Here is a 12,270-nt window from a genome sequence, read left to right on the forward strand (position 1 = left end):
ACATCAGTCAATTCTAAGATAGAACTGCTGCATTCTATGGTAGGTGTGCTATGTTTAACTTTTTAAGAAACTGCCAAACTGCTGTCTAAAATAGCTATCCCATTTTACATGCCAAATATCACTGTATAGCACCTTTGAAAGTGCCAAACATCATGAAAGATATAGCAACTCTAAGCCCCAAGGAAGGTGCATGTTTCGGTCAGGGGACAGAGGCAGGTAGCATTTCATGCAGAAAAAAAGATTCACACAAAAAGAGATGTAGTGCACCCCAGGACAGCCACTCTAGCCTGTGAGTGACTTGTAGGTGTGCTGCCTTAAATTCCATTAGGAAAACATCTAAGTACAACCAATGTAAGATATGTTCTGGAAGTCTAACATGCAAAGAAAAGGAAATCCTAAGGGGCAGCCATAAAGCTGATGCAAGCAATCACAACAGCAGTTCACCAGAGCATTACCTACAAGGCGGCTATGCTAAACTTTAAAAGATTTATATACAGCCACTCTAGTGATCATGATCTCCATTTTACAGGTGAAGAAACCAGAGGCCATAAGGTAAGAAGCTATGTGGCCCCAAAGTCACATAGCTTATAGAAGGTGGGACCAGATCTGTCTGATTCTAGACAATGTTTTTCTTGACTATGCTAATTTATTGTTCCATCTCCATGTTTCACAAGCCTCCTACCCTGCTTGGAAGGTACCTCCTTGAAGCTGAGTGATACTGTCCCTTAAGCCATACTATAGAGAAGGAAGGGGCAATGCATTCCAGTATTCTTGCCTGGAGAATGCCATGGACAGAGGAGCCTGGCAGGCTACAGTCCATTGGGTCTCAAGAGCCAAACATGACTGACTGACTAAACCACCACCAAGCCATACTATTTCCCGTTTCTAATGGACTCATCTGGCATCTTTCTGGTATTTCACTGTTTTTCCAAGCTGGTTCTCTACCTGAAAGAAGAGGAGCTGACCAGTCAAAAGGAACAAAGGGATATACTTGGCAGTGATCTGCAGTGATTTTCCTAGAGTAAATCACAGCACCTGGCATTCTGGTTTTGAACCTTAATTTGAACATAACTTTGATTCATTTGACTGATGATGAAGGCACCAATATCCTTTTCTGAGGATCATCATAACACAGGAAAAAGCATCAAGGCAGGTATCAATCCCCTATAAATCCATAACTGCTAAACTCAACTCTATACCTAGGGTGTAATCACACACACACACAAACACACCAAAGAAAACACACAAGCTACAGTTAAGTGTTAGAAAAAAATATGGCTAATAGAACTACTACATATATAGCTGGAAGTACTTTCAGTAGTCTCCTTCCTTCTAAAGAAGGAAAAATAAAACTACATTATGCAAACTTCTCGTGTTTTTGGTGTAAGGGCAAAGAGGATGAAAAGAGAGAATTATTAAAAAACTAAGAAAAAAAATACATGAACAGCTTAAAAGGCAGGGGCATATTGTTTCAAAACTAACTACATTTTGGAAATAGCAGACAAGTGGCAGAACTTACTGATGGATCAGAATCTTCCCATCTCTGCTTCTGTAGTTACTTCTCTGATAGTTGAGGACTATTATTTTGGGGACCAGCCAAAATTTAGATGTGTCTCTTATGTTTCCTCCCCAGTGGTTGGTCTGCTAATTCTTACTAGATTCATTGTTTGTTTGTTTTAATATGTATTTATTTATTTTCTTGGCTGCATTGGGTCTTGGTTGTGGCACACAGGCTCTCTAGTTGTGTCACATGGGCATGGGCTCAGTTACCCTGCATCATGTGGGATCTTGGTTCCCTGACCAGGGTTCGAACTTGCATCCCCTGCATTATAAGGTGGATTCTTAACCACCAGACCACCAGGGAAGTCCCGACTCATGGTCTTAAATAGGAAAACTCAGGAGACTCTCTGGCATTCCACAAATATTGCCAGTCTTTCCACACTCTAAATGTCTAACCGGTCTACTGTTTTCTATAGCTACCCTCTTCTCCCAAGCTCCATTTTCTGGCTTCTAGATGGCACTGGCAGTGGTGATTCTGAGAGGAAGGTATAGCTGGAAAACATGCACTAGGAATATCCCCCAAATGGGACACTGGCCTATTAAAAGCTGGGGAGTGGAAATGAGATATGAAAATGCTCACCAGGACACCTCTCTCTGTCTCCTCAAGTCAGGAAACCTGACAACATGGTACTTTCAGGAGAGTGTTGGGTTTGAGCAAGATTAGGAAAGTAAAAGAATGGGAGATTTTCTGAAGATATAGCAAATGGCAGCATTATGAACAGAGCTGGGAAGCATCAATTTTGCATAGCAAAAAGGGGTAATAAAAAAACACTACCACTGACTCACATTTCCTTTTTTAAAAAGTTTAACCATTGATTAAACTCTCTTTAATTTTCTTAGCCAGTCCCTTCTGGCCTGAAAATATAGTTCAACTTCAACCCAGCCTCTTTGAATAATCACAAATTCTGAATTAATAAAGATTTACTGATCTGTGACCTCATCTCAATGTGATTTGTGACCTCATCTACATGAAGGCTGAGGGAAAATAAGTACAGACCAGTCACAGGACAGTAACTGCCAGGCTGACAAATTGTAGGCATAAAAGGGAAGACAAAAAATACACAGGTGTGTTTGTGCATGTTATATACAAGTTACCAGGTGGGCTGGGTCCAACTATACAAGGGAAAAAAAGGTTTATCACAGCAAATCTGTCAAAACCTATAGACCTCATAAGTATCTACCAAGGAGAATATTTTGTTTATTCTGATCATTTCAAGTTGAAGTCAACTGTGAAAGCACACTGACAGTGAGTAATGCAAACGTCAAACCCTGCTTGTGCTTATGGTTTACTCTCAGGAGCCTACAGGGCAGTACCCATAGTCATTTGAAGATGGATGTGCTCTGGTATCTGCCATAATGTTGTAAATATGCATAATTCATCAACATTCGATACAGATATTGACAAAATGACCCTTTTGGTACTTTAAAAAATATTATAGCATCACAGAATCTTCATTCTGAAAGCAATCATTAAGATGACCTAATTCAGTCTTCTTCTCTTAGAGATGAGGAAATTTCAAGGCTAAACGGGGGATTTAAACAACATGTACAAAGTGGAAAGAACAGAAATGAAATCTCTTGTTTAAAAGCAGAGATTAAAGAGAATCAAATCAAAGAGAATCAAAACCTTTTAAAAAGAAAAGTGTCCTTTAGCTTCATTTTTTACACAGAAAATCATAAATTATATCCTCTCCCTCTTGCAGAAGAAGACTTATACCGTGGCAAATTAGGTCTTTTCTAAAATACACACGTATTCCTTCAAGCAGATACACTATCATACTGTTCTTTCCCTTTACATTCAATTCTAAATCCCATCCTCTAACTGAAGCGCTCTCACAAAGGTTCACAAAATTGCTGTAGTTCAGCAAGCTAAGCATGTTTATTAATCCTCACCCTAAAATACCTACTTTTAGGAAAAAAGTTAGAGGTAGCAGAATCTAACTGTAAAGTGACCTTTCTTCTAGAAATTAAAAAATAGAGGGGGATAGCCTGGAATTTTCATTGTTTTCAAGACCCCTGAAAAGAGGAGATAGTAGCTATTTAGAACAAATGCATGGAATGAATTAGGACCGCCTTATCAAATAATGCCAGTGGTTCTCAGCAGTGCTCCTTGGAAGGCAGGCTACATGTCAGAACCAAGAGAAATATGGAATATATATTTTAGAGATAACCTAAATATGCTCTAAGGAACACCAATGGCATTTCACCATCCTTACTCAAGCAAGAAGAGAAGAGGTAATGTTGTAGACAACAGTAGATTGATCCAGTATGTCCTCCTTGTGTGTTGAGAGTCAGCTTGTATGTCAGGGAGGATGAGAGGAGACAACCTGATATCACTCATTTGATGGAAAAGAAAACTTATATCCTGAGGGATTCAATGGCTTGTATTGTCCTTTGGACAAGGGACAATTTCCATTTAGGGACTGTTCTTCTGCAAAGCTATTAGGTCCATAGGCACTAGGAAGGAGAGTTGATGCCAGCCAGGAATTTCTTGCAGTATTATTTAATACAACGACTTTCTGGCTAATGAGGCTCTGAGGTTCCAGAGCTCAATCCAACAACTATACTGACAAAACTATCACTAAGCAGCAAAGCTACTGACCATTCCTATGCAAAGTCCACTAATGGGGGACTCCAGGTGGCCAGTTTGAATTCCAGTTGGCTATCTACCACAATGAGAAAATTCTGAGTTACAATAAGTTGATCTATTTATTCATACTGTCTAGCCCAGTCCCTCTCTCCTTTCATCTCCCACCTTCGTCCTGCCCTCCTTCCTTCCCCCCCTGCAACAGTACACAGCAGAGGTCAGCAAAGTTCTCCGTAAAGGGCCAGACAGTAGTTTAGTGTAGTCTTGGTTCTGCCATTGTAGAACACTAGTAGCCATAGACAATCCATAAATGAATGGGTGTGGCTGTTTCAATGAAATCATTCACAAAAACAGGCAGGGGGCCAGATGTGGCTCCCAGGACTGTAATTTTTCAGTCCCTTGTATACAGTAGCAGTTCTCAAACTTTAGCCTGCATCAGAATCACCTACAGAACTTAGTAATACACATATTTCTGGGCCTCATCCTTAAAGTTTCTGATTTTGAAGATCTGCAGTGGGGACTGAGATTTTGCATATTTACTAAGTTCCGAAATGATGCTGATGTTGATGGTCCACTGATCACACTTTGAGAACATACTCTGAAAGCCACTGGTATAAAATAATGGTCTTCACTGCAGTCAGTGGCAGGCTGAAATGTAATGAACAACTGAGAAAGTGGAAATTACATGCTGTCGATTGCTAATTTTACAGAATATTTCATATGGAGACTTACTGTTAAGTGCCATAATATTATCTGTTCCTGGATGATGGAAATTTATTCCCATGCGTCCTAAAAAATAAAACAATTCTGTTTTAAGCACAAAGAAAAGAATGTTTAAATATAATCACAAATATATTGCACAATATGAACATTACAAAAAACTAAAACAGATTAAACTATAAACAATGCTATCAAAGGCCACAGCAGTTACAGCAGTTTTAAATCAAGTCATAAAACATACACATGAAAAATCTTAAAACAAAGCCAAAGTCTCAATAGCAACAAATAAAATAAACCAAAACAAAAAAGAAGCTTCCATTATAATAGGAAATTTTAACGCATCTCCCGCATTCCAATTTAAACATGCCAACTCCCTGGATTACACATTTTATTTAAACAATTTACACTGCCCTTCAAATTCAAGCAGCAAAATAATGAATTCAAAGAAGTATATAACCTTGAAGCTTAGAGAGAATTCAAAGACAAACATTTCAAAGCAGCTCAAAATGCAACATAATGATCAGAATGGCGAGCAGAAGAAAGATGTAAATTTACGTAACACATAGTGGGGAACAATTACTGGGCAAAAAATTTAGGGTTCCTGTGCTGTCCCTATCACTAACTAGTTAGATGACCTTGGACATAATACTTATGTCCAGACCTTTGTCCTTAGAGTAACCAGGGACCAGATGCTTGTTTTTGTATGCTGTATGCCGTCAAGCGAAGAATCATTTTTATAAAGAGTTGTAAAAACAAACACAAAATTTAAAAAACAAAGAATAGTGTGCAACAGAAACCATATGGCCCATAGGCCTAAAATATTTACTCTCTGGTCTATAAGATGCCAAGGCTGAATTAAATGTTTTAACTAATAGCCTCAGGGGTTTAAGAGTGGAAGATGTATTAATTATTTGGGGAAAAGGAGGTGGATATGATTTACTTATCATATTCTGAGGTATTCAAACTTAACAAACAACCAGTCACTGAAAAATCTGCCCTAAAAAAATCCAAACACTGCCAATCAGAATTTAAGAAAAGGGTGCATTTGAGACAGTCTCTCAATCTCTGACCTAGGAATATTCAGATAATGGTATGTTCCCCATAAAGTAGGGATGTTCCCTAAATGTTTTCATAACTATAAAGGGCTATGAAGAAAACCAAGCAAGCCCAGATTTAGCTCATTCAACTTCTATTTCTTGTGCTACAATCATTTATGGTAAAGAATTGGTAGTTTATTACTACTACATCAAAAAATAGTTTTTATGTTTCTGGAACTCCTTATGTTCCCTAACATTAAGGGGCACCCCTCTCTGTAGTCCTCCAGAAGTTGGATCCTTTTTATACTCTTTCCATCAGGTCTTAAAACTTTTCAGCCTGGAAAGATGAAGCTGAAAGGAAAATCTGTAGTTTGAGTCTAATTATCATCCTCTACACTGATTATTTCCAGTTCAATCTTTCTAAAGATGTAGCAAAACAAGAGCCTTAGGCAATGTTTTGTAAATCAAAGTATCACTACTTGCTGAAAAGAAGAAAATTTTTGCCCTTCCTGGTATCCTTCCTACTACTGTTGGCCAATTCGAGGTTACTTTAATGATCTCTAGATCAAGATCATCCACTAAAGATTTTATGAGAAACTCCAGTTCAGTGTCAAATCCATCATAATCAATTACTTAAATGTAATCTATAATTTTTTCCCAACAATATGCAAATCCTTTCTAGTGAACTGCTTATGGCTTCTTTAAGCTACTTTCTCTACCTCTTCAAAAATTAATGTCCAGATTATAAAATACATTTTCATTGGAGAAAACACACAATACAGAAAAGTGAAAAAAAACAAGATCATCAACTAAAGACAAGCTCTGTTAGCATTTTGATTTATAGTCTGACAGTTTAGGAGTATATACGTGTAAAGGTTTATCTAAAATGAGGTTTATTTTATAATATTCTTTAAATTTAATATATTGCATGCCTTAAGTTTTATGGTTATTTGGGATTTTGAAGGAGAGAGAAAATATCAAAAGCAAAAGAAAAACTGACTCCAAACTCAGATGAGGCCATTTCTTTTTTCTTCCCTTTGTCCAACAAATACTGCTGTTTAATCAGCTGTGAAAATAGAATCAAGTGTGTGACATCTGGTGATTTCTGTTAATGCAGTCTGGTGCTGCCAGCGTGACATTTTGTCACCTGTCCATGGTTTGCTATTTTTAAATTGTTCTTGTCAGCTAGCTATCTTTTAAGTATAGTGTAAAATATAAGGTTTCGAAAACTGGAAGGCATACTTGGTTTTACTGAGTTAAATGATGCTGTGGAAATCTGAGACTGTGTCCCACTTTCCCCACCGCATAAGGCCTGATAAATGGGGGTGGGAGAGGAAGGGAGCAAGGTTAGAGAATAGGGTTGGAGAATACAGTTATTCAGACTGTAAACATCACAGTCTCGTAAGCTCAATTCATATTCATATTTAAGATGCTAGTTATAAAAAACTGTCTCTACTGTTATTTAAAGTTTCAGAGTCAAACTAAACCTATACTTCTATAAGTCCAAAGTAAAATCTGGAATTTTTGTTATTTCGTAATTGATTATGAAAGTCACCTCTTCACTTCTGCAATACCATTATGAGATAGGGAACAACTGCTGTATCTTTCTCTAATCATTCCCATATGTTCTAAAAAGTCAAGTCCTTTATAGACCTTTATGTAACAGAATGTGAGTGCTCTGTTCTAGAAAACATTATAAGACAATGCACATTCTTTTGGATTCTATTTCCTACCAATTTTCCCAATAAAGTTGAAGAGACAGTGTCTCAGAAAAAGTATCTATAAGATAAAATAATGCATTAGGTAAGAACACAATAAAATGGTGCTTCAAATCCCTTTTAAGGGAAAATTATAAAAGTATGGTACTGTAACACTTAAAAATATGTTTCAAAGAACCACAAAGCAAAAGAAATGAGGTTCAACCTGAGGTCAAATCCTAGTTTCTTTGCATACCAGTAGTGAATAATTTTTGGTACGTTATCAATTCCTTTGTGCCTACATTTTCTCATTTCAGGCTGTACCCTAGAACAATTAAAGCCAGAAATTTGCAGAGGTATACCCAGGATTAAGTACCCTTAATCTTTTTCTTACTCTCAGGTGATTATAGTGCTATACTAAAAGGATCACTGGACAAATTAATGGGAGTTACCTACTTAAAAAAAAAAAATCACTCAACTTCTATGTATTGTCTTCCCTTTTGTATAGAACAGAAACTATCACTTCTTGCTAACTTAAGAGCCTGTGCCCTAACAGTTTCTGCAATCAGCTAACTTTTATACAAGACGGACTGATATGCACCAAAGGGAGGTAGTACAAAAACAGAACTGGAGCAGTAATTCAAGTAAGTAAAGAGACCGTATACTCCTCTGAATCAACTAAACGTAACGAAGGCGCACTTTTTCTAAAACAAGGTGACCTCAACATTTCAGAAATGGAGTCAATGTTCTGTAAGGCTGTGTAATGCTAAATGTTTCATCAGGCACTACCCCCAAATAGCCAGCCAAGCTTACTCCTCTGCCACAACATGCAGACTAAGTGGGATGAGAGGAAGGTGATTCCATCCTGTTTTCTTGCCATGGTGCCCGCTTGTGCTATAACAGCCAGGCTGAGGGGACTTCATAATGTCACCTGCCCTGCCCAGCGCACGGTTGTTGGTTTTTCCCTATTATTCTTCTCTCACGTCACTTAGTCCTCTTTGAATAAAAATCCCAAGAGAGGGTATGAATAATCAAACCTAATGTCCCTGAGTTTTCAGAGGGGTTTCCCCAGTAGCTAGGTAAAGCCTCTTCATTGGTAGCAACTCAAGAGGGTACAGGGATGAACCTTTCCCTTACCTCTAATCATAACTCTCTGATGCCAGAAATCCCTCTAATTCTCATAGTCAGGAGAAGAGTTAGCATTCCCTATGTCCACTAGAAAAGAGGACAGAGGACTACTCTTCCTACTAAGGCCTCACTCATCCTTTTCCCCCTCGATTCAAGAGAAAAGTTGAATAAAAGGATTTCTTATTGAAAACATTTATACAATGAAATATCACTGTGCACTTATTTTCATCATGTTTACTTTATGTACATCATGAAGTACTTCCATTTTGTAGGAATGTGATATCCTACTTAATTATATTTTTTTTACACTATTCAGATAAAAAATTTTGGAAAGCCAATAAAACTTAGGAGGATTGTTTTTCTTTCTCCTTTAGGTAGTTTTTTATAATGACAGAATGCTTATCCTTCAGTAATCACTACTTGCATCTATGGCAAAGACACAATTTTGACAGCTTGCATTTGAAAGCCTTTAACATTTAGCTGCAGCCTAGCTAGAAGGAGTAAATTCTGTAGGGATAAAAAGGTTTACTTTATTACCCAGGTTTGAATGGCTGTAAAATCAGAAAGGCTGAGTTGAAATACCTCATACCCTATAGAGAGAATATAAAATGTTTGGGAAAATGTTAATAATAATCTCTGTTATCTCTAGGTAGTAAGGTTCAGGTGTTTTTTCACTTTTCTTTTGTCTTTTTACATACCATTTGAATGTCTTACAATGAGCGAGAATGTATTTTTTTCTAAAGAAAACTGAAATCCAGAGCAAAACACCAAAACAAATAAGCGCACAAAAAACCAATGACTCTCTAACTTGAATTTAGAGACCCTCAAAATAGTCTTCAAGTAAAAGAGGATATTAATGGCAGGAGGAAGAAAAGGATAGATAAGGAGCAGTGTTTTTGGACAGACTCATACAGAAGTCACATGATAGGTACCCTAGCCTATCACCTTTCTCTTAAAGCTCGATTCATCTAGATATTGCCATTTTTTGACCCCGAGACCCTCTCTATGAATTTACCTTAAAGAAAAAACTACATGCAAGAATTCATCCATGGCAGCATTGCCTACCTATAATGGAGAAAAAGCTAAAAACAACCTAAGAGTCCAAAGTTAAGGTCTATTAATAAATTATAAAGACCAGATAAATAGAGTGTTTATTATGCAAGGGGAAAAAAGATACACCATCACAATATTTCTTTTATTTTTAAATTATCTTTTAGTTATTATACTGTGCTCCACTTTTAAAGTAAAAAATTACTGAAAATCTTTCCCTTAAAATGCTGGCATCATAATTATGTTTTTAGAAGTAATAAGGATCAAACATATGGTGCTATAACCAAATGGAAAAGTCTCCCAGTTGGAAAAAGGAAGCAGGCAGTTCAAACACCCTAACTAGGGGACAATAACATGGAGACGTAACTGACCCTGGGAAGCAGACCATTCACAGGAAATCACTGTGAGTGGTATGAATTGTGAAGCTGTAACCATATTGAGACTGTAAAAATGCACATATTAAATGCCTTTCAACTTCTTAGGTCATACTGTATCTTAAAGTACAATTCAAAAGCCTTTTACAGATGAAACCTCACATTCGTAAGTGTACTGGAGAAATTTATGCAGAGGTAGCTGGACAGATAAGAAAAAAGGGCCCCAGCGTTGGGGCTGGGGGAGGGAGGTTTGAGAGAGAGGGGATATATATATGTATATATATATCTTTGTATGTATGTATAGTTATGACTGATTCACAATGATGTATGGCAGAAACCAACACAACATTGTAAAGCAATTACTCTCCAATTAAAAATGTAAAAAAGGGGGGCGGCCACCACAAGTGGAATAAGTTATTTACCCTGTCCCACAGTAAGGTACCCTCCATGCACTTTAGCAGTGCTACTCTCAACAAAGCACGACAGCTCCTGCTTAATCAATATTCACAAAACTCTAGAAAATTATTTTATAGACCATAATCTAACATCCTTTCATAATCTTTTATTGCTAGAAGAATACAGACCAAGATAAGACAGACACGCATAAAGAACAAGGGCTGACTTCTTTAGAATAACAGGATGGGCTTACAGCTGTTCTGGTAGAGAAGGACGACAAATGTAGCCTTAGAAGATACTAAAAACACAAAACAATCTGTGAATATTGTGTGTCTGTGTGTGTGTGTTTTTAACACCATTCTCACTTCTAAGTGAAATTACCATGTACCTAATCTTTACTGAAGAAAGATGTGGTAATAGTGACTAAATATAACAATGACAAAATGAGAGGCAGTTTTTTTCCTACTTCTGAAGGCCTTAAAATATAGCTTTTGTCAAAATCTTTTATTTTCTTCACAGCCTGTTAACTACTTTCTTTTCACTAGAAATTGAGGAAAGCAGCATAAAATCATGAGTGTGACAAGAAAATGATGAAATAGATTTTTGGTGTGGCGTGAGGAAATGACTATCACGTTCCCAGTCAGTCATATCCTATATAAGAGCCTGCAGAGAACCAGAGGGGATCAGATTCCTCACAACTCTAGAGGACATAAGGGTTCACACAAGATGAGTGTCCCTGTGGCTAACTCTTCCAGTTTTCAGATAGTTAGGCTCTCAACCCAAATACAATGGCTATTTCCATAGAAAAATTCTATTTTACTATTTTAAAATATCATAATGCCCCCAAGAATTCCTATAATCCATAACAAGAACTATCTATAATCATGAATGTAGTATCACCCCCTCTCCTGAATTTACATGGGCTCTAAAAATAGGAAATCCTAATATTGCTGACCTTGGGACTTTATGCCTTACATTTAACTCAAAACATTTTCCCTGTGTTTAGCCTTAGAGAATGCAAAGTGTCACTACCTGCTCTTAAAGTCTGTGTACTGATACTTCCTACCCTAGGAAAGTGACTGTATTTTAATAAAACCCTTTTCTATAAAGTTTTCTGACAGAGCCTTTGGAGATTAAATCTCATACTTCCTTGTAGTAGACTTGGATTTAAATGAATTAATCCAGATTCGGCCAAGGATTTCAAATACACAAAGCCCGGAAAACTTGGCTTCTGGTCTCATGCTATAAACCACAACCTCAGCTACCCAGCACATGCTTCTGCCAGACATTATGATTAAAGCAGTCAACCGTGATTATGATAGGTAGCTGAACCCAGGTTTAAAAAAAAAAAATCAACTTTAAATACATTCCACAATGCTTTACAGAAGCAAACAAACAAAAACAAAAAAGAAAAACAAAACACAATTAATAAAAAGCTGATTTTTGTTTAAAACACCAAGCAAGGAATGGACATATGAATATTCCTAACCTGCAAAATGATTCCTCCACATTATATCAGCGAAACTCATTGGTGGGCCACTGGGAGGGTAGTGTTTACCTTTCAGAGGCTCATGATCTGTCCTGATCATATCCATTAAGGAGTTCTCCAACGAGTGCAAGTTAAAAGTGTCATAGGGCCTACTCCGGTCCTAAAAATAAAAACAAAATAATACATAAAATTACTTCATAAAATTAATAACCATATCATTTGCTTCTTGCCA

The 12,270-nt window shown here is 37.1% G+C and overlaps 1 protein-coding gene across 9 annotated transcripts in view; it reads right to left on the bottom strand.

The window, feature by feature from the left end:
- CPEB3 (cytoplasmic polyadenylation element binding protein 3) overlaps positions 1-12,270 on the bottom strand; it is a 265,126-nt gene that overhangs the window by 167,781 nt on the left and 85,075 nt on the right. For 6 of the 9 annotated variants that reach the window (XM_061402801.1, XM_061402802.1, XM_061402803.1 and 3 more), the window contains 2 exons: positions 12,039-12,198; positions 4,880-4,936 (listed from right to left, as the gene is read on the bottom strand). In XM_061402801.1, the coding sequence (XP_061258785.1) occupies positions 4,880-4,936; positions 12,039-12,198 (217 nt within the window). The remainder of the gene's footprint in view (positions 1-4,879; positions 4,937-12,038; positions 12,199-12,270) is intronic. The other 3 variants (XM_061402806.1, XM_061402798.1, XM_061402800.1) reach the window with 1 other exon arrangement.

The sequence above is a fragment of the Bos javanicus genome, chromosome 26 (genome assembly GCF_032452875.1).
Source record: "Bos javanicus breed banteng chromosome 26, ARS-OSU_banteng_1.0, whole genome shotgun sequence".
Lineage (NCBI taxonomy): Eukaryota > Metazoa > Chordata > Mammalia > Artiodactyla > Bovidae > Bos > Bos javanicus.